General features: G+C 60.6%; 2 protein-coding genes across 3 annotated transcripts in view; one reads left to right on the forward strand and one right to left on the reverse strand.

Annotated features, from left to right (window-relative positions):
• Window positions 1-1,041: 1,041 nt before the first annotated feature.
• Window positions 1,042-25,249, reverse strand: part of LOC118157560 (cadherin-23-like) — a gene marked incomplete at its 5' end in the record, with an annotated part of 34,475 nt that continues 10,267 nt past the window's right edge. The window contains 23 exon segments of the mRNA XM_035311953.1: window positions 1,042-1,280; window positions 1,365-1,586; window positions 12,356-12,583; window positions 13,179-13,307; window positions 13,395-13,523; window positions 13,795-13,944; window positions 14,473-14,475; window positions 15,284-15,385; window positions 15,479-15,867; window positions 15,973-16,108; window positions 16,931-17,079; window positions 17,209-17,269; window positions 18,461-18,609; window positions 19,247-19,360; window positions 19,835-19,987; window positions 20,108-20,327; window positions 20,456-20,601; window positions 20,960-21,149; window positions 22,283-22,306; window positions 22,308-22,391; window positions 23,332-23,444; window positions 24,400-24,516; window positions 24,699-24,771. Coding sequence (XP_035167844.1) covers window positions 1,107-1,280; window positions 1,365-1,586; window positions 12,356-12,583; window positions 13,179-13,307; window positions 13,395-13,523; window positions 13,795-13,944; window positions 14,473-14,475; window positions 15,284-15,385; window positions 15,479-15,867; window positions 15,973-16,108; window positions 16,931-17,079; window positions 17,209-17,269; window positions 18,461-18,609; window positions 19,247-19,360; window positions 19,835-19,987; window positions 20,108-20,327; window positions 20,456-20,601; window positions 20,960-21,149; window positions 22,283-22,306; window positions 22,308-22,391; window positions 23,332-23,444; window positions 24,400-24,516; window positions 24,699-24,771 — 3,255 coding nt within the window.
• On the forward strand, window positions 2,870-12,103 carry LOC118157558 (V-type immunoglobulin domain-containing suppressor of T-cell activation-like). 2 transcript variants are annotated; one of them, XM_035311950.1, is made up of 7 exons: window positions 2,870-3,017; window positions 6,420-6,875; window positions 7,585-7,632; window positions 8,046-8,153; window positions 8,544-8,571; window positions 9,220-9,410; window positions 9,567-12,103. In XM_035311950.1, the coding sequence occupies exons 1-7, from the start codon at window positions 2,900-2,902 to the stop codon at window positions 9,602-9,604; spliced, it is 987 nt and encodes a 328-aa protein (XP_035167841.1). In that variant the 5' UTR covers window positions 2,870-2,899; the 3' UTR covers window positions 9,605-12,103. The 2 variants fall into 2 exon arrangements, with proteins under 2 accessions (XP_035167841.1, XP_035167842.1); XM_035311951.1 differs by having other exon boundaries at window positions 9,223-9,410.

Below are 25,249 nucleotides of genomic sequence, written 5' to 3' on the forward strand. Positions count from 1 at the left end.
CTTTTTGACCTCCTGGACTGAGGGTAGTAAAACCCATCAGATGGACGCTTGATACTGGCTAACTCTGATCTTTAAAGACTTTATCTGAGTCTCTGCTCCGTCTCCTAGCAGCGGAGAAAACAAACACTGGCACGCCTTATCAGGGAGATGGATTTCCCATCACTCGCTATCCAAAATAATCACTAAATCTGCTCCTAAAAGCTTCGCCTTCAAACTGTGCTGGCAGAAGCCCCATGGGCTGTGTAGGGAGGGTGGTTCCTGTTCCATCTAGTTTTGGTCCTCATGGCTGATGGGGCTTCCAGGTTCACGGCTCCATGAGACAACAGAGAGCAAAGCTCTGACTACGCCTGCAGCACACCAAGAGCCTTCCCTGCCCGCAGCAAAGCCCCAGGTCAAGAGGTTTTCAGTGCAGTTTTCCTGGTCGGGAAGGCATCTGCAGCAACATCAGAGCTGCATGGCTGAAGGCTTCCCTCTGCCCAGGCAGCACAGAGCTGCGACACTCGCAGGGACAGATTTTATCCAGGGAAATCTCCCCCACTGGTATCTCCCCTCTAGTTTCTCCCCCCTTTTTTTTCAAAAAAAGTTTTTCCCTGCACAGAAAAACTTATCTCCTTCTGGGGGACTGGAAAATGCTCAGCTCGATGTCTGGGTTCACGACAGGGAGCTGAGGCAGAAGGTCTAAATTGGCCCCTTCCACCTGCAGGCTCCAAAATCACTCTGGACATGGGCAACGCCTCCCCTACAACCCATCACATTTCGATTTAGGCCACAGCACTAATCAGCGCGTTCAATTCCTGCAAAGCACGTGTCTTGGAGCTGCTCGTCCACTGCCCTGCTCTTTGAGCTACGTTCAGGTCACCGCGGCCCGGGAGAAATGGAAGAACTATGGAGAAAAGCAACAAAAACTGACGAGAGACTTTACACAACCTCCCTACGGGGCACAAAAATTGAGTTTAAAAACCAGATGAATAATGTGAGAAGACTGCGTGGCCTGGCCCAACCATGAGCAACCCTTGCCATGTCCCTGTTTTGCAACCCCCGTGACGGAGCAGCAACTGGGCCACTGGGAAGAGCTGGTGGCCACTGGGAAGGAGATGTGAAACCGCTCACGCCAGGGGGAACTCCTGGACCCCGAGGACGCCAGGGTGTCGCAACCCTACCGTGGCGGTGGACGTCAGGCGGCGCGAGGCAGCGGGACACTGGTCCGTGGCGGTGACCACCAAGGTGTAGCGCCCGTGGCTGATCTCGTAGTCCAGCTCCTTCAGGGTGCGGATCTGCCCCTGCAGGACCAGGAGACAGCAGCCAGGGGTGAGGGACGAGGGAGAAGGGCACGGCCGGGCTGGGGACAGCGTCCTTACACTGACCGTGGCGCTGTCGATGTGGAAGGTACCCAAGATGTTGCCTTCGGTGATGGCGTACGCAACCGTGCCGTTGGGCCCCTCGTCCAGGTCCAGGGCCTGCACGGTGACCAGGGTGGCGTTGAGGGTGGCGGGGCCCTCGTCCAGCGTCACCTCGTAGAGCTGCTGCTGGAAGGCGGGGGCGTTGTCGTTCTCATCCAGGACGGTGACGTACACCGTGGTGGTGGCCTGCGGGACGTGGGGACATGGTGGTGAGCCCCGCGGTGGGATGGGCTCTGCAAGGCCCAGAGCTGGCGGGGAGAGGCTTGACCCATCAAGGACAATGACCAGCTTGGGGTCAACCCTACTGAGAGAAGTGCGAGGTATTGCCTTAAAATAAAGTGCTGAAACATCTCCAGAACGGCTGCAGAAACATGCCCAGGACGAGGCAGTGGCTGGGAGCAGGTACTGGGCTAAATGCACAGGGGTTAAATCACACCGTTCTTCCCAGGCACAACACGCCCTAGCAGCATCTCTCTCCTTTCCCCCCAAAAGCCAAAGATTGGTAACCATTGAGCCTCATTTCCTTGAGGATAGGCCTCTGCAGGTGACGCTGGGGACACCTTGGTCACTACTACTGAGGGTGGCAGCATGGTGGGATGGAAAACACCCTGCGATGCTGCTGCCTGGCTCAGAGGAAGAACAAAAAAAAGCACATCTCAGACCTTCTTTGGCAGGGGGACAGGTGGGACGTTTTCAGCAGCTCCAGGAAAGAGCCTTGCACGTGAGCACACTGCAGCCCCCTCCCCGGCTGTGACTGTCACAAAAACCCCTCTGGATTTGCACCTTTGCACCTCCACCTTCCCCCAGTTTCCTCCTACCAGACAGGGGTTACATCTTCGGCAAGAGATTCACAGAAGTGGTTGCAATAAACCACAAGCTGCGCAGCTACTTTGCTGTTTCCCTGCACGCTCAGAAATTCAGAGCAGGTTGCCAGCAAGGTTTCGGGCACTTTGCAAACCTCCAGCTGACCCCGGGCTCCACTTTAAAGGGACCAGGAGCTCGTCTCTTTGAAACGAGGTGGCCCTGGCTGCACCCACTGAGCTTTCTGAGTGAAGAAAGGGAGATAAGCAGGCACTCGTGTGAAGCTGCGGGGCACCACGTGCGTGGGACCTGGCTGGAGAGGATGGGCACAGCACACCCCGCAGGGCCACTGCACACCTGGCATGCCACTGGCCACCAGGACGGGCTTTCTCTGGCTGCCACCGGGCTCTCCTTTTCTGCACCAAGCCCTGGCACCGCTCTGAGTTCCCCTTTTCCACCCACCCCCCCATCCATCCCAGGAGGCTTTCCGCAGCGCCAGCGTGGCCCGGCCACTAGCGACCTGCCAAAAAACCCTTGCAACCGCATCGAAAATAAAACAATAACAATAAAAAACAAATTACGAGCAAGGTGCGCTTCCAATCCCCCCCCGGGGGCCGCGGGGATGGGCAGGGACGGGCGCAGCTCCGTGCCCCAGCCGGCCTCCTGGGGGTGCTCGCACTTCTCCTCTCTCCGGCGCAATGAAAGTTCCTGCGGGCGCGACTCCGGCGGGCGCGGCGGTGCTGAGCGGCGCTGAGATGGAGCTGGTGGCACCGCCGCTGCTGCTGCTGGCCCTGCTCGCCCTGCTGGCTTCCCACGGTAAGCCCCGGCTCCTTCTCCTCTTCCCCCCGCCCGGGGCTGCTGCGCCTTGGGGCGGGGGGCTCGGGGGTCTTTCACTTTCCCGTCCCCACCGCCGGGATTTCGGGGTGGGGGGACTGCTGTCGCCTTCAGCGCGCGGCGTTTGGGGCCACGCTGCTTGCATCGGGGGGAGCTGCTGCTTTCCACCCTCTGCTCACCCACTGGTCGCTTTTCCTCCTTCGCTTCGGTCGAGCGTGCATCGGAGGAAAAAAAAAACAGCCCGTGTCCCCCTCTGAGCCCCCCTCCGAGCCCCCCAAGCTGCGGCCGGGCTGGGAAAGCTGCCCCAGGGGAGCAGGGGAGGCGATGCGTGCCTCCCACGGCCGCCGGCCTCCCCACGGATGCTCTGCCCCGCCGCCACTGCCCCGCAGCCAGCACGGGTGCGCGCACGCACATGGATGTGCCGGGCGGCTTCGTGCCCGACTTGCCGTCTCCATCTGCCCCGGGACAACAAAGGATTTTTTACTGGCATGCCCCCAAAAAGAAACGATGCCCAGCTGTGCGAGGCCGGCCACTTCCTTCAGCCCCGCGCGCCGGCAGAGGTGTGCTTAAAAACAAGGGGCACGGCACGTTTGTTTTTCGCACCTCGGCCGTGGCTTTCCTGCCAGCTGGGGCTTGCGGCGGGGCGATGCTGAGGGCTGCCAACTGCTGGCGGTGCCAATAAGGCACGGCTGGGGGGCACCCGGCTCGGGGACCAGGCAGAAGCCTCGCCAAAGGCGCTCCTCCTAGCTCCCCGCAAAGCTTGCTTCGCCCCGATTTCCAAAACCTCACCCCAAGCCCAAGCCCAGTGCTGTGACCCCGTCCCCGAGCCAGGGCGGTGCTGTGGCCCGTGACAGGTGGCGGCATGCGAGAGAGGCAGTGGTTTGTCACATGCTGCTGCCACCGAGTTTCGCTTTGAATTTTTCTGGGAAAGAAAAAAATAAAAAGAGCAAAACCACACAGGCAACGCACCGGGAGAGGAGCAAGGCAGCTCCGCGGTGCTGCCGGCTGCGGGGCGGACACCGGGTAGCAGGGAGCTCCCCGCTGCCCGGGGACCCAAAACCATTTGGCTCCACGGGAGATAAGGGCAATTGACACCAGCTTTGCCGCCTGCACCTCCTTTTTTTCTCTCCTTTTTCTTCCCTGCTGTAAGGACTTGCACTGAGGTGCGCTGCACTTCTCAGCCGGCTGGTAACTGAAGCGTAATGACGGCGCGGTGTCGAGGGGTCTTGCAGGGTTTCTGTGTGAGGCTGCTCGGTACGAAAGCTCCCAGAAGAGGAATTAAGGGCAGGTTCCCTGCTCTGGCAAGCCCAGGGAGTGCCTGTGCAGAGGCTGCATCCCGGCCTGGGCTGGGAATCACATCTGGAAATCCCACTGGAAACCAAGCACACCTGCTCGCAAGCGCAGGGGAATTAACTCAGGAGAGGCTTTTCCTCAGCAGCCCGGGATTCGGCACGAAATCCCGCTTTATTTAAGCAGTTCACCAGCAAAGAGATAGCAGTGCCGTGGCACGAGCACTTTTCCCCTCGCTGCGTTTTGCTGTGCCACCCCCGGAGCCGCCCCATCCCGCCTGCGGAGCCGCGGGCCAGCGGGGAGGAGCCGCTCCGGCTCCTGACGCCTTCTGGAAGCTTTCCACCGTGCTTGGGAAAACGAAGGGAAATTCGTCATGCCGAAGGCCTCACGCATGTGGTAACCTCTGCCCCCTCCCAGGGACGGGGCTCGGTTACCGTCAGCGCGCTGATTTTCCATCCCAGTAGTTCCCAGCATCCCTGGACCGCTTGTGCTGGGCACGGACCTGCAAAGCGGACCAAGGTGTGGATGCTCCCTGGGCAAACAAAAACGCAACCCACCAGCAATCCTCCTGGCTTTCCCCCGTCCGTGAGGGGCTGCAGGGGGCTGCTGGCAGCAGCACGGGCTCCCCAGATGGAGTCGGTGGGGGTGAGCGGGACGGCCCCACTTTTGGGGAAAACAAAAGCTGCCGCGGACGCTTCCTCCTATAGAGCCCCGGCTTCCCTTCCCCGGGCTCCCGGGGGGCCCCCGCTGTGAATGGGGCACTTCCCGCGGCGGCAGGTAGCAGCACAGCGGCGGCGGTGCCCTTTGTGCTCGGCGCCCTGGCCCCCGACCCGCGCCGGCTGCCTTTTGCTGGGCGCAGGGCTGGTGGTGGCGGCGGCACGGGACGAGCACGAGGCGTGCGAGGCACGCGGGGCGTTTTCACTTTCGCTCTCTCTGCACGGCCGAGGATGCTCGGCTGGGGGGGGGAGGCGTCGGGAGCCTCGTCCCAGGCTGGAGGATGACCTGCGGGGAGGCTCGGCACAGCCCGGGGCTGCTCGATATAGCAAGCGAAAAACCTCAAGGCGAAGCAGCAACGGGGCTGGTGGAACAACAGGATGCTGCCGAGCTGCGAGAACATCTCGTCCTAATGCCTTTTTCTCACAGCCAGCCCTGGGAACCTCCTTTTCTTAGTACCACATGTCAGAAAAAGCAAGTCACGACAGCAGAAAGGCCTTTTTGGGCAGCTTCCCAAGGTGATGCTTGCACTTAGCAGCAGGGCCAGAGCACCGGTGTGAAGACGCTCGCCAGGCTTTGCCCTGTTCTCCCTCCAGCACCCCGGGACGGGTGCAGTAGCAGCGGGGTGCCCCCCTCTGCCTCGTTGCAGCCCTCCCCATGCCCCCGGGGCAGGGAAAGCCCCGCGATCGTGCAGGGGAGGGATTTCTCTCCCTGCAAGGTTTTCAGTTTCAGGCAGCTCCTCGCCAGCAGTTCCCCCTTCTGCTTAAAAACAAGCAGGGTGGGACCTGCTCCCCGCCTGATCTCAGGGGCACGGCCTCCTCCTATGCCTTTTTTTCTCTCTCTTTTTTTTGTTGTTGTTGTTTTCTTCTCTTTTTCTTTTCCTTTTTAACCAGCTGTTGACACGCGCTGTGGGGAAACGGGAGCTGGAGAGCCCTTCGCAACCGGCCCCGAGGTGCTGACGTTTCCTCCTTTGAGAGCCGTACCCCCACGCCCTGCTTCTCCTCCCGCTCTTTGCAGAGCCGAAGTGCCCCCAGCCCAGCCCCACGCCTCCTGCCCCACACCGTGCTCCCCCTGCCCCACACCGTGCTCCCCCTGCCAGCTGTGCAAACCTCAGGCCACATGAAAGACCCTGCTCGGGTGCTATTTGAAGCCTCCCGCAGGGCTCGTTTTCAGGGTGCGCTTGTGCCTCTGCCACGATAAGAAATGAAAGCTTTGGGTCGTGCTTCCCGTCTCTGATTTAGGATCCGGGATGCTCATCGGCAGCAGAGCCTGCTTTGTCCCCGTGTTGCTGACACTGGGGGACCTGAGGGCTCCCTGCAAGCCCTGGCCGTCCCCATGATACCCCTGCCCCAATGCTGACCCCGTTATCCTCTCGCGCAGGAGGGACGCTGGCGCTGCTGGTGACGGCGCCCTACGTGCGCTGCGTCTGCCCGGAGGGGCAGAACGTCACCCTGAGCTGCCGGGTGAGCGGGCCCCTGGCCGACCGCCACGACCTGCTCTACAAAACCTGGTACTTCAGCAGCGCCGGCGACCAGAGCTGCAGCGAGAAGCAGCACATCCGCAACCTGACCGAGAGGGAGCTGCACCACGAGCCCGGCCGGCACCACGGCGCGGCGCCCAACGGCACCGGCAGGTCCCCCCACGGGTGGCAGGGCGGCCACCGCGGCGTGGAGTTTGTCCCCAACCACCACGGGGCTTTCCACATCGTGGTGATGAACCTGACGCTGCAGGACAGCGGGAATTACTGCTGCTACGCCATGGAGGTGCGGCGGGAGCACGGCAAGCCCCAGACCCTGCAGGCGGCTCACGGCTTCGTGGAGCTGCAGATCCAGAGAGGTGAGCGGGGGGGACGAGGCAGGGGGAATGGGGTGCCAGAGGGGCCTCGGGGTCCCAGAGGGGCATCGGGGCACGGGGCGTGAATGGCACGGGCCTGGTGGTGGCTTTGCCAGGGCACAGGGACGTGGCGGCACTCAGCCCCACACCGCACGGGGAGCAGCAGATGTGGAAGGGTTGAACGACGGCCAGAGAGCGCTGGAACAATCCCTCCCACCCACCCCAAAGAAATGATTCAAGGCGCTGGAAGAGGTTTTGCTGCCGCTGCAGGCAATGAGGAGCCGTGTTACATAGTTTCAGTGATCTTCTTCAACCCCTTTCCGGAGGAGAGGAAAACAAACCCTGCATGAAAGAGGGCCGAGTGGAGAAGCCGCGCGGGCGCAGCTCGGGGCGCGGAGGCTGCGGCTGGCTCTGGAGCTGCCTGGGAGGGTCTGGCTTGCGGGAAGGGCTTGCTCCTGCCAGGGGATGTCATCCCTCACTCTGCAGCGTTAGGAGAGACATTTGTCTGTCCTCTCGACAAAAACAATTAAATAAATAAAAGGGAAGTGGGGCGTTGCGCTGCACGCCAGCCGCAGGCGTGGTCGGCGCAAGATCCCCATTGCCAGGCTCCTGCTTTTAGGACGCTGTGGGCTGGTTTGCTCAGCCTCGGTGGGCTCAGGGATGGTGCTGCGTGCCAGCCCCGAGGGCTCACATGCTTTCATCTTCTCCACAGGCAGAGGAGAGCTTCAAAACTGCACATTTTACACCGCCAACAGCAAAGGTAAAGCCCCAAGCTCTCTCTGGGCACTGCTCGCCACCCTGGCCTGGGTGACCCCTAGGGATGGGTGCTCCCCTGATGCTCCAGATCCTCCTGGACCCCACAGCTGGGTGCTGGGAGGGTGACTTGTGCCTCTGCCGATGCTCTCCTGGCCACCAGCCTTCTCACCAGCACCTCCTGCCCCACCATTTTACAAGGCCAGGGGAAACCCAGGCCTTGCTTGAGCACCCAGACGCACGGTGCCGCGCATCCTCCAGCCCCCAGCGCCGTATCTAGACACTCGACTGTGCCCACACGTGGCTGTGCACGCTTTTTTTTTTTCCTGCCTGCCCCGCTTGCTGCCTGCTAGGCAGGCAGATTTTGCTAAAATCAGTTTGCAATTCGGCCCTGACCCAGCTGGAGGTCGTATCTTACAGATATCACGGCTGCTGCGCTGGCGACGGGCGCCTGCATCGTGGGCATCCTCTGCCTGCCCCTCATCTTGATCCTGATTTACAAGCAGAGGCAAGCGGTCAGCAGCAGACGTACGTACCCCGCCGCGTGCTCCCCGTCCCATCTCCCCGACCCAGGGCCCTGGGGACCTGATTTGGGCCGTGCGCTTTTTGCTCTGGCCGAATCCCTTTGGAGAAGTGGGTTGTGCAGCAGCAGCGAGGGGCACGCCGCCAGCCACGAGCAGGAACCGCGCTTTCGACATCTGTCCCTGGCCACGCCGTGCCTGTTTCATCATGGCTGGGGCACTGCTGCTCCCCATCGCATTGCAAAATTCCCCGGGGTGCACGGGGGGGGGGGGGAAGGCAAAGCCCCAAGGGCTTGGTGCCGGGGTGCTGAACAACCTGGGCGTGGGGATGCTGCACGGGCGGGCAGGATGGGTCTCACGGGGGGCACGCGGTGCTGATGCTTTTTGTCTCTGGCAGGTGCCCACGAGCTGGTCCGAATGGAGAGGTGAGCATGCTTGTCCCCCCCCAAAACAGCCCTGTCCTCCTGCTAAGCCTCCCCCCGGCTCCCCGCGGGGTTGCGGCTGAGGTGCCACCAGTTCAAGCGGCGCCGTCGCTCCCCGTGCCCCAGAAGTGCCAGGCTAAAATCGGGTCCTGAAATGAAAATGCAAACCACCCGCGGCGGGACGTCGCTGATGCAATGTAACCTCGACTCTCTCTGAGCCTAAAAAAGGGATCTTTTAAGAGATGAGAAAGAAATGCTTCAGCAAAAATAGTCGCTGAATGGGGCCATTGTCCCACACGGCCAGGTGTTCGCACGCACACAAGGGACCACAGGACTTCACCCCCCTCTTGCTGGAGCCTCGGAGCTGGCTGTTGGTCCTGAGGCAGATTTCGGGGGGATTTGAGCACTGAGAAGCAGGCGCATTGAAAGATCAGCTGCAGCCTGCCAAGCCTCGCAGGAGAGCCACAAAATGGGTGCCTGTGTCTCGTGGCGAGCCAAAGCAGCCCCGCAGCTGCGCCTCTGTGCCCTGACAGAGCATCCTTAGTTAGCAACCCGCCGAGGAGACACCCTCTGTCATCTCACCGTGCGGGGAGGCTTTGCAATACCCAAACTCCCCCCCGAGCATCCCTCACGCCCTCTCCTCTCCCGCAGCAGCAGTGCCCAGGGCATCGAGAACCCCGTCTTCGAGGCGCTCCCCGCGGGCAGCGTGGAGCCCCGGCCCCGGCCCCAGCTCTCCTACCTGGCCAGCCGGCAGCCCTCCGAATCCGGCCGGCACCTGCTGTCCGAGCCCAACACCCCCTTGTCCCCCCCGGGCCCCGGGGACTGCTTCTTCCCCACGCTGGGTGAGTATCCGAGCGGCCCTCCCCGGGGAGGCAGCCAGGGGGGCACGGGGCGCCGGGGGGGATGGATTGCCACCCAATTGCAAATATTGTTCAATATTTGGTGCAGCTGGGCATCCTGCAAGCTGCTCTGACCCCGCTGTCTGCATCCTTTTCCAGACCCTGTTCCCGACTCGCCGAATTCCTTGAAAGCCTAAAGAGTCTGCTGGCAAAAGCGATGGAGGAGGCCAGCGCGCTGTGGTCGCACCAGGAGGGGCCGTGGCCAGGGCGGGCAGCAGCTCCCACCAATCAAGGAAAATTAAGAAAAGTATAGCTAACGAACTAAAAAAGACCTCCTCACCTTCCTCTCCCTACCGCCGGGACGCCAACCGCTGCTTTCCCTTCGCGCCGTGAGGAAGACCAGGCGGTGAGGACTATGAGTGAATGTTTCCCTGCCTGGCCAGCGGCAGTCCTTACGCACCGGGCAGCAGCGATGCCCACGGCAGGGGAGGGGGGATGCCAAGAAGACTCCAACAACAGCAAAATGCCTTAATAAACGAAGCCAGGCGCAGGAGCCCTGCCTGTTTCTCCTGTGCTGGCTCTGCCCTGCGGAAGGACGTGACCCCTCTTGCTTGGGTTTTGATTTTTACCGCCTATTTCCATGGAGAAGAGCACGGAGAGCGTACGGCCGCGCACGCCCCTTTCTGCGCACGCCCCGTGCCTGGACGGACGCTATTTACTTTTTATTGACAATGAGCATTGTGGTTCTCACCTTTTGCCTAAACCCCGGAGGATGCATAAGAGAAAAGATGGAAGGAAGAGCAGCTCCCGGCCCCGGTGCCCGAGCCCCCGGGAGCCTCATCCCGCCGGTGCTGGGATGCCGGGAGGGAGCCCTCCTCCTGCACGCCTCCCCCAGCCCTTAATTTATTTCCAGGGCTGCAACCTGTGCAGCACTAACCTGGCCCGCTCTCCTTGGCGGCACATCCTTTCCAGGAGCGTATGGCAAAGTACTTTAGCCGCGGCGAGACAAAACCGTGTCACCGGCCAACATTTGCGGGAGGGTTTCTTTGCAAAACAGGAAGGGGAACGGCTCGCTCCTGCTGGGGGAGTCCTCCTGCCCCGGCTGCCTGTGATTCATTACCAGTGATGATTTAAAAAAAAAAAAAAAGAAAAAAAGGATGCTTATGTTTTTTTCTTTTTCTTTTTTACTATTTTTAAATGCTGTTAAATCGGAAGGGTCGTCCTCATGGTGCTGGAGGGTTTTCCAGCCATGCACGGGGCCGTGCCGGCACCTCCCTCACTGTAAACCTGAGCAATCGCCGGGCACCAAAACCAGCCTGCCTCAGGCGGCTCTGGTGAATCCTGCTCCTGCCCAGCTGCACTGATTTCAGGAGGTATTTTTGTCCCTTGGAGCCCGTGGGCTTGCTCACCCTCACTGGGAATGTGGCTGCTGCGGTTTAGCTCGGGCTCTCGCAGCATCCTCAGATAAGCTGAGCGCCTCCTCTGCCCTCCTAAGGGGTGAGGAGATAAGGCTTTGTGGTAGAAATGGTTACTCAAAGGGTGATGTTTTGTTTTGTTTTGTTTTTGCTTCTGTTTTTGGTGTAAAGAATGGGGAAAAAATTGCCCATAAGCACCCATAAGCGTGAGTCATACCAAAATACTGGCAGACCGGAGCAAAAGCAGCGTGCCCTTGCAGAGCATCCCCGGTGGCAGCGGGCTGAAGATCAACAACCTGTGGCTGGAGGGAACGGCACTGCTTCTGCAGCGGGCACAGTGCAAGGGGGTATCGAGGTCCGACCCCCCAGGAGGTCCCCCGATGGACCGTGCCCTCGGGCTTCCTGCTGGATGGCGAGGACAGGGCTTGGTGCACCAGCACCGTGGCTGCGCACCTGGCTGGACACCTCGCACCCCCTGCCTGTCCTGGATCGCCACGGGTCCTTCAGGTCCTCTCCCAGCTCTGTTTCTTTGGCCTTTCCCAAAGCTTTTTGTTGCGGGATTTGGGTCGGTGCTGCCGGAAGCACCAGAGGCCCCAGCTACCAGCCTGGGTGAAGCCACAAGGAATGGCAGCAGGCTCCGCGCACGGCACCCCTCACGGCGCCAGCGACGCTCCCCAGGACGACGGGGACGCTTTTGGAAGGAGCTGGCGGTGCCAGCTGCTGCGTTTGCACAAACCTGCTGCTCTCGTTCTAGGGAAAGAGACTTCAACCACGGCACGGCGTCAGCAGAAGACACAAAGAGGCGCGTGAGCCACCCGGCGGGGAGCAGCGCGGAGATTTGCAAGCCGCGACCTGCGCTGCTTCTTGCAGCACGCTTCCTCAGAATGTAGAGCAGGGCTCTGCAGCCAGAGCGCTGCCGGGAGGTGAGAGAGATGGAGAGATAAGGGGGGAGGTGGAGGCGAGGCAGGGCGGCAGCAGGGTCACAACTCGCCGGGGAGCGACGTGCACTCGCTTCGCGGCTCGCGCATCTCCCCCGTCCCGCATCCCGAGGCCCCTCTCTATTTGTTGTGTCTAACAAAGGCAGCGGGCAGGACAGCCCCCCGCGCTGTTGGTGTTTGCAGCTCTTACAGCCGCGGAACAGTTCAGGATTTCTGCTCAAACCACTTCAGAGCAGAGGCAGGGAGATGAAACGCAGCCGTGCCGGAGCGAGCGGGAGGAAAGCGAGGATGCACGCTGAAAGCAAAGGCACGGCGGCTCCGCCACGGGGCAGGCAGCAGCTCCCCAAACATCCCACAGCAACAGCTCTGGCTGCCAGAACGTGCCAAGTATGATCTGGACCCTGAGCCACAACCTGAATCGAGGCGCTCGGGGTTCACACGTGCACCACCAGACCACCCCGGCATCCCCGCAGAGCCCCGCGCTTTGCATCCAGCACCCACCCCAAACTTTCCCGGCACTTCCATCCCCACCTTCCGCACGCAGCACCCCACAGCTCAACTCGCCGGCCCCAAAACGCGTGTCCCGGTGGCTCACCGACAGGGACGGGTTGCCCTCGTCCTCCACGGTGACCAGCAGGCAGTAGGAGCTCTGCCGCTCGCGGTCGGGCGGCGAGGGCCGCGTGGCGATCTCGCCGGTGACGCGGTCCATGCGGAAGGTGAGGTCCTCGTTCCCGCGGGTGATGTAGTAGGACAGGACGCTGTTGAGGCCGGCGTCCCGGTCGGTGGCGCGCACCTGGACCACCGCCGTGCCCCCGCCGACGTTCTGCAGGGCGGATGAACACGTAGCTCATCACAGCACGGCATAACACATGAAATACATCGTTTGTAAGAGTCGTAATACAGACAGTTGTTTTTTTTCCAAGCTGCTTTAGGCACCAAACTCCAACCCTACGCCCACCGAAGCAGCTCCCCTTGACCTGCGATGAAGCAGTTTGGCTGTGTATCGGGCCGTGCGTTTGGCACTACCTAGGCTGGCGCATCCTTAAAGAGTGCAGAACCCAAAGGTGAAGGCTGTATAATGCACTCGGAGCACAGCTAATTATTTTTGGATGATCCCATTACGGGGGAAATCAAGAGAGAATTTCTATTCTTCAGCCAGCTCCAACCATGTATTAAAGAGATAAGGAAATCCTAGCAGGGCAATAACTTTAATGCCAAGCTATTCATCACGAGCAGCACTCCCATGCTTCCGAGTGTCACCGGCTATTACTTATATTTCATTTTTCACCCTCAAATGGAGAACCCCCAGCCCAGGAATTAAACCGGCAGGAAATAAGTTGTCTTTTCTCATGCTTGATTGTGTTTTATTGCTTAATTATCCCGCTCCCTCGGAGCTGCTTTGCCTCCCGGGGGCTCACCTCGCTCACGCTCACGTTGTAGCCGAAGGGGCTCTCGATGACGGGCGGGTTGTCGTTGACATCGAGGACGGTCACCCGCAGGGTGTGCTCCTTCCTCCGCGGGGGCACGCCGCCGTCCGAGGCTTGGATCTATGTTCGGGGGGTTATGTACATGCCATTTTTGGCCACGGTGAAACCCAAACAAGGCAGGGGGAGCGTGGTGGGGGCTCGGCTCACCTGCAAGGTGTAGCGGTCCAGCAGCTCCCGGTCGAGCGGCCGAGCCACCAGCACCTCGCCGTAGGTGTTGTTGGTGGTGCGGATCTCGAACGCCCGCCCGACGTTCCCTGCTGTCAGCGAGAACGTCACCTGGGGGGGAGGAGAAGGGCAAGCGATGTGGGGCTGGGAGGATGGGAAGGAGACCCTACAATAATAAACCCGGAGATGCCCGCAGAGCATCTTAGATGGTCCGGTGTGGGTGGATTCAGGGGTACGTGGACACCCCACAGCAGCCGACCCTGCTCTCACGCTACTTTTGGCATTAAGGGTGGCACTGAGCTCATGTCCTGTCTCCACAGGGACACAGAGGAAGGGAAGGGGCCAGGAAGGTGCCACGGGGAAGGTGGCACCACCACCCCACCTGCCCGTTGCTGCCCGCGTCGGGGTCGCGGGCCAGGACCACGGCCACCCGCCGGCCAACCGGGCTGTCCTCCGCCACGCTGACGGCCGAGTCGGAGGTGATGTCGAACTGCGGGCTGTTGTCGTTCTCGTCCAGGACCGTGATGGTCACCTGCGGGCACGGCAGGGTGAGGGCAGGACCTGGCAAAGCCAGGGCCATCTCTCCCACCCCAAATTACTGGCAGCACGAGCAGGAGCCGTCCCGCCCGGGAATGGTGCGGATATTTGAACCAAGGAGCTGCAGCTGCAGAGGAGGAGGAGGGAGGAAGAGGCAGGAGAAAGACAGCAAGCACTCGAGCATTGCGTTTTGCACGCCGGAGGTGACAAGGGAGCGGGCTACCTCGGCCACAATTAGCCGCAGGAAATGCTCTCATCGCCCTGGCAATGAAAGACGCGCACAAACGGGAGAGGAAGAGCCTTTCTGTTCCCGGGGCTCTATTTATGGGTGCCCCCGGCCCCCAGGTGCGGCGGGGCTCAACGCCACGACATCCCGGAGGAAGCCCGGGGCGAGCCGCTGTGGTTATTGTTGCCGATGAATGGAAACCGGGGAGCGGGGAGCACGGTGAGCGGGTCCCCCCAGCTCGACATCTGGGACTGATCCTGCTCCCCGAGGCGACGCCGGCATGATGGACGCGCTTACCTTCTGTCGGAGGGGAAGCAGAGAAAACAAAGAGAAAAAAAACAAGTTAGTGATGGCGAGGAGTCGGGCATGTTGTCTTCCAGCCCACCGCGGGGCAGGGTGGGCATGTCCCCGTGGGGTTTTAGCTAATTTGTGGGAGGCTGGAGCAGGGCAGCGAGGCCACCAGCACCCATGAGCTTGGGAATGGCAACCGTGGCCTCCTTGCTACCTCCTTCCTCCAGCATCACCTTCATCACCCAGATACGAGGTCTCAAAACACAAGAACAAGGTGCTGGCTTCGAAACCCCCCAGGGGCCCAGGTGCCCCAAACTGGCGCGTTTCTGGTTTCTGTCCGTGCCAGCCCAGCCGCCGGTGCCTGCCTGCGCCGCTGCGGCGGGGAGATGCAAATCACCCCCGCTCGGCTGCCTTCGAAACTGCCAAATATAACGCTCCCCATCAGCATAAACCACGGGGAAGTAGTTCGGGCCCCCCCAGATTTACCTACCTACTGGTTTAGTTTGGTAAGAGATCTGCAAACCCGAGTGTTGTTCTGTGTGTGCGCGCGTGTGTTCCGAGAAATATGACACGGTGATATACAGAAGATAAAATGCAGTGGCCCGTGCTCATGCAAAAGCAGGGTTTCCCCCAAATTGGGGTTTCCAGACCCTACTGTTTGCCTGCATGGGTTTGAGAAGTGCAGGGTCCGGGTGTAGGGTCTGCCAGGCCCAGCAGAGCTTGTACAATGGGCAATGGAAGACACCAACGTGATGGTGGTGTTCTCCAAAACCTGGGTGATGATGGGGCAGAAGAGAAGGAAGATGAAGCCACTCACCACCGTAGAGTCAAGCTTTGGCCCCCCGTCATCAGCCACCACCGTCAGGGTGTAGAAGTCCCCCTTCTCCCGGTCCACCTGGCCTTTGACCGTGATCACGCCCTGCCGAGGGCAAAGGGCCACGTCCACCACCGGCCCCAGCGCCCGCGGTGGCCAACCCAACCGAGGAAGACCATGGCGAAGAAGACCACTCACGGTGATGCCGTTGATCTTGAAGAGGGACAGCGCCTGGGCGTTGGTGTTGGGGTCGAACTTGTAGGTGATCTGGTTGAGGTTGTCGATGGAGCGCGCCTGCACGCGGAGCACCTCGGAGCCCAGCGGGATGTTCTCCACGATGACGGCCTCGTAGCTGCTGTTGGAGAACTGCACGGCCTCGTCCAGCTCGTTCAGCAGGCTGACGTACACGCTGCAGAAGCCCTGGTTGTTGGGGGGCGCCTGGTCCGTGGCCGAGATGTTCATCAGGTAGCTGGTTTTGGTCTCGTAGTCCAGGTAGTCAATGGTGGTGATGAGGCCGGTGCTCTCATCGATCTCAAACTTCCCTTCGGCGCCCGACAGGATTTTGTAGCTCACCAGCCCGCCGTTCCCTGGGGCAAGAGCATGGCAAATTTGGACCAAGCATCCCACGGGAGCAGGACCACCGAGGCTGAGCCCACCCCATGGGGTTTTTGGCCCCATGCCCAGCTCCCTACCCGTGTCTCGGTCCGTGGCCCGCACCACCGCCACCGAGGTCCCGATGCCGGCCGTCTCCCGCAGCCCCAGGCGGTTGTACTGCCGCTGGGTGAACACCGGCACCTCGTCGTTGACATCCTCCACGTAGACGATCACCTGTGAACGCCCCAAAAAACGCGCGGTGAGAGGGCGTGATGAATTCAGAGGAGCACCAAACCCGCACGGCACCAATGACCGGGTCCCCTTCCCCTGCCCGTGAATCCATCCCCTGCAACCCCAGGGAAATTTGGAGGAGCCGTGGTGGCTTGAAGCACCTCAAGCAGGCAGTCCCCGTGCTGCAGAGGGACTCATCCTTCCCTGGCTCAGCATCATGTCACATCACCCCTCTTTGGGATCCCCTGCCCCAAACCTCCCCAGCTGCTGGCCCTGCACTGCAGGAGCGCTGCTGGCTTCGTGGGAAACGTGCGGAGTTCACGGCCAGCAGGTCAAGCTGCCTTTTCTCGCGTTTCCCCCGGGACAGCCTCGCTCCTCCTGCTTTCCGACTGGTGCTGTGGGCTCGTAGCGCTCAGCCAGGGCCCGCCACCAGCTTGGTTGGGTCTAAAAATAAATATGGTGTGAGCAGAGGGGTGGGAGGGTGGATCGAGTTTCGTGGGAACCCCTCCTGGAGGAAGGAAGTCGCTGCTTCGCTGCTCAAGATCATTACAGTTAGGCCCTCTCTCATTTAACTAGGTGCTTGGCCCTGTGGTTTCCAGCATGCCGAGGCACTCCGCAGCCCCGGCGCGCCCAAATGTCACAGGAAAATAAAAAAAAAAATAAAAAATAAAAAAACCCACCCCCACCACCAAAACCCTCTTCTCCACCCACGGAGACTTTCCGTCAGCATTTCCATGCCAGGTCTCGCGAGCTTCCTGCACGCCTGCCTCCGCTCGGCGAGGGCTGGAAATTACTGCACCCCCAGCTCAGCGCCCGGCTCCGTACCCGCACGGAGCTCCGCATGGGGCCCTGCTCCGTGTTGTAGGCCTCCACCTCCAGCACGTGCGACGAGTTCTGCTCCCTGTCCAGCGGCCGCAAGCCGCGCATCACCAGCCCGCTGCTGGGGTTGATCCGAAAGTTGTGCTGCTCGTTCCCTGGGGGGGGGCAAGGAAGCGACAGCGGTGGTGCCCAGCGCGTGCCCCCTGCTGCCCCAAACGTGCTTTGTGCAGCGCCGAGGTGGCTCCAGGAGCATCCTGCCCAGCCCCACGTGGAGCTGGACTTACCCTTGACGATCCTGTACCACACCCTCCCGTTGATGCCCTCGTCTGCGTCCGTGGCTTTCACCTTCGCGAGGGAAGAAAAGCAGGGGGTGAAGCTTGCGGAGCACAGCACAGCAGGGTCAGGACGGGCTCGGGGAGAGCCTGGGGACCTCAGCTGCTACACAATGGTCCCCTCTGGTGTCCCCGAGCGACACTGCAGTGCTTTGCCCAGGGACACCGCTTCCCAAAAAGCATCCAGGACAAGGAGGTTGCTGCTTGCAAGCAACCCGGGTGAGGACACCCGGGCTGTGGGCACACCAGCTCCCACCCACAGAAAAACTATCGAGCCAACCCCAACGGTACAGCTAGGAAAATTTAGGAGAGGGAGACCAAGCTTTGCAGCGCTTTGTGCCATCCCCTGCCCCTCTGTGCCCCCCAAAATGCTCCCGGGCCCTGCGGTTTTGGCTGGACGTGGTTTCCTCCTGCGTCACGCAGCGAGCGATGCTCGCCTCCTCTGCTGCAGCACCTCGCTTTCCACCCAGCTCACCCCTGCTGTTTCTCTCATAGTTTCCAATCAGCAATTAAAAGCGTTTAGCTGAGGAGCAGGTAAACACGCCTGTGGCTGCACGAAAGCGGCCTTTGGAAGCTGGCAGCCACCGCCGGCTTGGACGCAACGCTCCCTTCTGCTGGCAGAGCGTGCCGCAGCCAGCCTGAAGCACTTACACAAGCCACTGGGAAAAGGGAAAAGTGGTTTAATTCCTGCAGGGAGGTTCCTGCCCTCCTCCTGCCCTGGGATGCTGTGCTCTGGGACCACCTGTATAATGAAAAGCCCCCTTCCTTCTGCCCCCCCGGTGATGCCCTCATCCCATGGGAGCAGGGACAAAGCTGCCAGGAGAAGGACTGGAGGCAGCAGGAGCCTTCCCAGGCTGGAAGGCAGCTTGGAAGGGGTGCTGGGAGCCCGAGTGAATACCCACATTCATTAAGCGTTGGCTGAGCCATTCAGCCCTGCCCGCGGCTCGCTCAGAAGGGAACAAAAAGCAAAGCAGGAGCCCAAATGCTCAGAGCTCTCTTTGCATGCGCTCTCCTCCCTCCCCGAGGAAATCCCTGCTCTTGGCTCCTTCTGGGAGAAAGTTGGGAGGCAGCTGGCCAAGGGACCTCGCAAACTCATAGGTTTTCTCTCCCCCCCCCCCCCCCACTAAATAATTGGGGTAAATTTCTTATTTTTCTCCGTGTCCCTGGGAGGAAGATCCTCCCTGGGGAAGGGCGAGCCACGTGCCTGCACGATGCTGCTGGCGGCCGGGATGTCCTCGGGGACGCTGGCTTCGTAGCTGCTCTGCAGGAAGATGGGGCGGTTGTCGTTGACGTCCAGCACGGTGACATAGACGGTGGCGGTCCCCGTGCGACGGTTCCCCGTGGGGCCGTTGTCTGTGGGGGGGGCAAAAGCAGCAGTGGGGTTCGGTCACCCCCACCTCTTTGCACGGGGGGTGCCCGGCCTTTGGCAGCTCCACCAGTGTTACCCTGCATGTCTGTTTCACGGGGAAGTAGGGGACAGGCCCTGAGGACAGGCAGCCACCCCATTAACAAGAGGGGTTGCTGTTTAACGGGGCGCTTTGTGCTGGAAGGGGCTGCTGGAGGTGAGGGGTCCGGGAGGTGGGCACGGTGCAGCATCCCTGTGGCACCTGCAATGCTCTGCCCCCAAGATTTCTGAGAAGGCCACTTATTTCTCCGCTCAGAAGGGACACCCAAGCCTTCTGCACACAGGCACATCATTATTAAGCTCTGGGGCCGGTGGCCAGGATGCCGTTGGTGCCAGGTCCTCTGCCCCTGCCAGGTGGCTGGGGAGGAGCTGGCAGGCGCTGAGCCGAAGCCTGGCCGGGCATTAGGGGAGCGATGCTGCGGTGCTGGGGATAAACGGGGAAGGGAAAACCCCAGGGCCAAGGGGTGAAGTGGCTGTCTTCTAAAATTGTGGTGGGACCAGGGCACGACAGCACGCATGGGCTGTGAGGTGCTGACACCAAGCACGGGCGCTTCAGAGGTCGCAGGGACGGGGAGAAACCCTCACCGATGGCCTCCAGGATGAGAGCGTACGACGCCACCGTCTCCCTGTCCAGGCTCACGACTGTCCTCACCACCCCGTCCCTGAAGCCGACGCTGAACTTGCCATCCTGGTTCCCACCTGCAGCAAGGAACAAGGAGCGGGATGTCGTCCCCACCAGGGCAGGGGAGAAAAACCACCCCTGATGCGACACATCTGGGATGTCCCGATACGGACACGCATCGCTGGAAGCCGTCCCAGCAGCGTTAAGCATTACGCTCGTAGGGGATGCCCAGGGGGAAAAGGTTCGCAAGTCGCAGCCCACCGAGAGCCCCCGTCGGACCTGGAGCTGGAGTGGAGCTGTGCAGCAGAGGGCGATACCGCCCCAGTTTTGGGAACGTGAGCCTCGAGCCATCCTGCGCTCCCAACCTCGGCATCCCAAAAGCTGGGACTTTCCCCTAACCTCTACCCGTTCCCCATGCTGGGTGCAGGAGTTTGGAGCCGAAAACATACCCAGACCTTTAGAGAAGATCCCCCCAGATCCCCCTGCAAGCCAGTCTGGTGAAAATCAGCAGGAGAAAGGCTCCTCATCTGGGTGAGCGGGGGGTGACATACCCGTGATGAAGTAGCTGAGCTCGGCGTTGAGCCCGACGTCGGCGTCCGTGCAGTTGAGCCGGACCACCTTGAAATCCCGGGCCACGTCCTCGGGCAGCGACACGTTGTAGACGGCTGGGAAGAAGGTGGGGCTCTCGTCGTTCACATCCAGCACTGCAAGAGGGAGAGGGGCTGAGTGTCCCCGGGCTGCAGCCAGCTCCCCAGATCCCATCCCCTGCTGTGCCGAGCATCCCAGAGCATCCCCCCTCGAGGATAACCCGCGAATTTCGGGACCTTTGACAGTGAGGGTGCTGGTGGAGCTCTTGGAGGGCGCGCCGGCGTCGCTGGCCACCACCCGCAGGTAGTACTCGGCGATCCTCTCCCGGTCCAGCACGGCGGTGGAGGTGACGAGCCCGCTGGTGCTGTTGATGAGGAAATCCATGCGGGGCATCCCCACCTGCATGCGGTACGTCACCCGCCCGTTGGGGCCCTCGTCCAGGTCGACGGCCACCACCTGCGGGGAGAGGACGGAGGGGAGGGTGAGAATTGGGGACAAGGAGTGCCCGGAGCCCCAGAGATGCCAGCTTGAAAAAAAAGGGGCCTCAAAGCACCACGGGGAGCGAGGGGGGGGGATGCGCCCACCTGGAAGACGGAGGTGCCCGCGGGAAGCCCCTCGGCGATCTCGGCGGCGAAGGGCAGGTTTTGGAAGGTGGGGTCGTTGTCGTTCAGGTCCAGCAGGTTGACGAACACCGTGGCGCTGCTGGTGGCCCGCAGGGGCGGCCGCCCGCCTGCGGGGGAACAGGGCAGGGGGCAGGTCAGTGCCTCCTGCCCGAGGACGAGGTCCCCAGGCAGGGAGAGCTCCCCGGGGACAGGCAGGATGCTCTGTCCTTAACCCTCTCCTCCTGGCAGCACGGAGGGGACAGCGCGGTACCAACACGGGAAGGGGCAGAGCTAAGGTTAAAGGCGACTCCCTGCTCTTCAAAACCAGCTGGAGACGTGCAAAGGGCATGCAACAAGCAGCAGCGCTGCCGTCCTCCTCCAGAAATTCCCTATATTTCCTGCTCACGCCCTGCAGCGAGGCTGGGACTCACGTGCCAGGTCCCAAGGACCTGTCCCTGCCCTCAACCCCCGTGTCCTCGCGCTTACAGTCGGTGACCGACACCACGATCCTGCGCATCAGCTCGGCCTCCTGCGGGTTGGGGTTCTCGCGGTCCAGCAGCACGCCCGAGGTGCGGATCTTGCCGCTGGTGCTGTTGAGGCTGTAGAACTTGTTGGGGGGGCGGATGCTGTACACCACCGTGCCGTTCTCCCCCAGGTCCGGGTCCACGGCCACCACCTGGAACAGGTGAGAATTAAAACCAAGAGGTTGGCGAGGATCCGGGGCTCCCAGGTGGGGGTTCACCGGCGTCTGATGGCGTGGCTGAGCTGTGTTTCCATGACGCCTCGCAGGGACTTTGCGTCCCCAAGCGCTGTATTGAATTTCACTGAAGTTGTCTTGCGAGCCCAGCAGGTGCTGGCATGGCAAGGGAGCCGTGAGCACGCAGCAGCCGCTGGCTTTTTGCTTTTTAAATAAAGGCAGCTAGAAATAGGCACCCTTCAGAAAAATAAAATAACGGGGACAAGGAGGCGTGCGAAGGAACTTGTGCTGCTGCAGAGGAAACGCTGGAAGCAATTCACTGGTGGAGTTCCCCTCCACGCCGGATATTTGGTGCTTTGCTGTTCCCTCCGTGATGTTTTAATTACCGGGGACATTTCCATAAAAACAGACCCAAGCCCGACTTCACTGCACTTGCACCGTCCCCAGCTCCCGCTGCTCATCCCAGCTGACTTCCCACCCTATGGGTGACAGGAATTAGCTCCCAGCCACTAACTGGGAAGTCCGTGTTAGATGACCACAGCCTCCACAGAGGCTCTCTGCCACCCTTTGAAGACATGGGGAGGGCACGGGGGGACCTGCAAGCTCCCTCAGGAGGGGCTGGGGGCTGCAAGAGAGCCCACGGAGACTTGACACCTCCCGCCTCGCCTGCCAGACCTTTTGGTCCCCTCCCCAGCAGTTTTCTCTCGCAGCCTTCCCCGTTACACCATTTTGTGGATTCTCCTCACTTTCCCCTCATTTATTTTCCGTTTCGTGCCCGTCATTTTTCTCCCGGCGTGATGGAGTGCAAGCCTCGTGCTCTCCTTCTCTTTTATTTCACCAGCGGGATTTGAAAGGCTGTAAATCAATGTCTTTCAGAGAGGTCCTTGAAGGAGGTCGCAGGCGAGGCTAAGGAAAGGAGAACTTGGCCAAAACCCACACCACTGGGGGGAAAAAAACAACCCCAGCAGAGCGGAGAAGCACATGGGATGGGCAGTGAGCAGGAACCTTTAGGACTGACGACTGCAAGGCCTGGGGAGGAAACCTGGCCATGGGAGGAGGAGGAGGAGGAGGAGGAGGAGGAGGCTTTGTCAGCTGCCTCCCCGTGCACGTACCGTGGTGACGTCCGAGTTGGGGGGGGGTCATTTCCACCAGGTTGATGAAGTAGGGCTCGTCCTTCCACGTGGGGTAGTTGTCGTTGATGTCTAGCAGCGTGATGTTCACCTGCAAGGCAGAACTCAGGCTCAGCTGCCGCCACGCCTGCGCGAGCAATAGGGGTGGCGGTGGTTTATTTATTTATTTTTTCCTTGCCCTAATTGCAGTCTGTGTTGCACAAAGCCTGTTTTTGCCTTTCGGTGAAGGTATCAGGAGAGCGTCCTCTCATCTGGAGCCCTGAAAGGGAACTCAGCACTCCAAGATGTGTCCTGCCTCTGGGATGCTCCATGGGGAGCTTCCAGTTTCCAGCCTGCATCCTACCCCTCCTGATAGCCCTCAGCACGGTGGCGATTGTTTTAGGGAACTCTTTGGCACAGAAGAAATGTTCCTCTCTTCTGTGGGATATCCCTTCTACAACCCAGCCAAGCATTCGGGCAGGAGAACCCAAACACAATGAAATGCTTCAACACGGGGCCATGAGAGATGGGTCCTTGGCCATGAGAGAAGGGTCCTCGCCTTCTGACCTGGTATTTCCAGAGATTTCTAGAGCCCCCTTTGCAAACGATATGAACATCAGAGAGGGGCAAGGCAAAGCCACTGCCAGGAGGCTCCAATCTGCTGCACAATGGCCCACACCTCCACCAGACCCTTCCGAGCAGCCACGAATCAAAGAAGCAGTTGGAAGCCCTTGATCCAGGCAGTGTGTGAATAGCAGTCATCAGGCACAACTAAGCGCTCCTGCAGGCTCTCCAACCAAGCATTTTCTCAAGAGGCACTGACAAAGGGAGCCGTGCTGCTGGAGGAACACACTCCTGCTGCCGCGTTCGCGCGGAGAGATGGACACGCAAAGCACTGGAAGGTCAAGTGGCGCCGCGGTGCGTAGCTGGCCGGGATGGAGAGCCTCATTTCCAGACCTACACACCCCGGCGAGGCACTCTGCATGGGCTGTGGGCAGTGGGAGAGGTACCAGGCTGTCCTTGAGAAGGTGCCAGGGCCAGCCCGCACTCACCATGGCAATGCCCGTCTTCTGGTGGTGTCCCACGCCCCCGTCCACGGCCCGGACGATGAGGATGTATTCGGATTTGGCCTCCCGGTCCAGCAAAGATGTGGTCGTGATCTCCCCTGCAGCCAGAGGGAAGGAGAGGGATGGGGGATGTTGTATGCTCACGTCCCACATGGGGCTTGGGGAACGGCAGCACCGGTGGAAAAGGGGATGCGCCAAAAAGGAGCGGCCCTGGAAGGGGTTTACAGGCATCGTCCTGCAAATATATAAAGATACCCATGCCCTCCCTTCCTCCGGGGGACCATGTGCTATTTTGGGCTCCCCAGACCCCAGAAGAGCCTGTTCTTTGCATGGAGCCCGAGCTGCTCTACAGAGGCACTGGCACACCAAGGGAAAAGCTCATCCACACAATGATTGGAGGGGCAAAACGAATCCTGGCAAGGGAAATTTGCAGGGCTAAAGGTCTTCCTAAAATACATCTGCCTCCAGACTCTCGTGGCACCGACTAATTCGTGCGCTGAAAAAATTAATCACAGGACAAGTGGTCTGAGCGTACAGGTGTCGTAGTGATGGATGGCTCCTGCCCGCAGACTGGCACCCAGCTGAGCTCAGCCTTGTAGGGCAGGCTCGGAGAGCCCTGGCAGATAGCTCTTGGCTTCTCCAACATCCCAGGACACACCGTCACCCCTTTCCTCCTTCCCCCCATGTGCAGTTTGGCTTGGGGACACCGGACAGATGGACAAAAGGAGCTCCTTGCTGCAGTGGCTGTAGCTTTGTCAGCGTTCCTGCCCTTAATACACAAAAAAGATGCCAGTGAGGAAGGGCAGGGGGCAGCTCTTCGGCTAAGGCAAGCCCTAGCAGCCAAACCAACAGTCTTTTCTCAAGGTCCCCCTGGGACCTTCTGCTGGTGCCTCTCCCAGAACCTCCCCGGTGACCCTTACGCTGCGTTTCTCCTAAGCAGGCTGCTTGGGAAGGAGGACGGAGGAGTAAGGGGGAAAAGGGGGAAACCAAAGGGAAGAAAACTGGGGGAAAAATGAGGCACGGAGAAGAGCGAGCTTGCACATGGAGGCTCACCTGAGCGAGCGTTGATCCGAAAATGAGAGGAGCCCTCCAGGGAGTAGATGATCGACTCCTGTCCGTACTCTCTGGACCGGTCCAGGTCCGTGGCATTGAGGAACAGCACGGTAGCACCTTGTAGGGCAGGGGGACAGAAACGAGGGCTGGAGGAGGCACCCACCCCATCACCCTGTCCCCCAGCACCTCAAGCGGTCCCCCATTGACCGAGGGGCTCCCCAAAAAATTGTCATGTACCCCAGGCTCTCTGTGACACCCCTGTGCCCCCCCGGCTGCCTGGAGAGGAGCATGCCTCATACCTGCCATGATGTCCTCCATGACGGCTATCACATAGGAGGGCTTGCTGAAGGTGGGCGGGTTGTCGTTCTCGTCCTGCAGAAAAGACAAGGGCAAGAATTTGGCTGGGAGGAGGGCGCTGAGCTGGGGACGGTGTGAGAGGCTGCTACGGGTGGAGGATGCTCCCGCATCGCAAGACCAGCTCGTGGGGGAAGCGCCACGAGCTTGAGGGCTGAACATCAAATCCAGCAGCCCAGAGAGGTGAGGATGGAGCTGCTGGGGTGTTAAAACACTGCTGCGGGTTTTGTTGTTGTGCTGGGGCTGCTCCAGAGATGTTTTCTCAGGCTCAGCTGCTCCTGCTGCCACCAAACTGGATATCAGAGGCAATTTCACGTGCCAACGATGCCCATCACACTGTAATTAAATTGCCATCCTCTGCTCCCGTTTCTGGAAGCAGGTGGTCTTTAGTCAGCCAGAGCATCACCCGGCTCTCCCCGCCAGGGCAAGGAGGAAACTGCAACCAGCCCCAAGGCAAACCAGCCAAGGGAGAGCTGGAAACAGAGAGACCTCACCC

This window comes from Oxyura jamaicensis (genome assembly GCF_011077185.1).
Source record: "Oxyura jamaicensis isolate SHBP4307 breed ruddy duck chromosome 6 unlocalized genomic scaffold, BPBGC_Ojam_1.0 oxy6_random_OJ106677, whole genome shotgun sequence".
Classification (NCBI taxonomy): Eukaryota; Metazoa; Chordata; class Aves; order Anseriformes; family Anatidae; genus Oxyura; species Oxyura jamaicensis.

What these genes read in the sequence shown, in the direction of transcription:
- LOC118157558 (XM_035311950.1), top strand. Translation starts at nt 2,900, where the DNA reads ATGAAAGTTCCTGCGGGCGCGACTCCGGCGGGCGCGGCGGTGCTGAGC. An exon ending in GCAAGCGGTCAGCAGCAGAC is followed by an intron (nt 8,154 to 8,543) that starts GTACGTACCCCG and finishes TGTCTCTGGCAG; the next exon opens with GTGCCCACGAGCTGGTCCGA. An exon ending in CTGCTTCTTCCCCACGCTGG is followed by an intron (nt 9,411 to 9,566) that starts GTGAGTATCCGA and finishes ATCCTTTTCCAG; the next exon opens with ACCCTGTTCCCGACTCGCCG.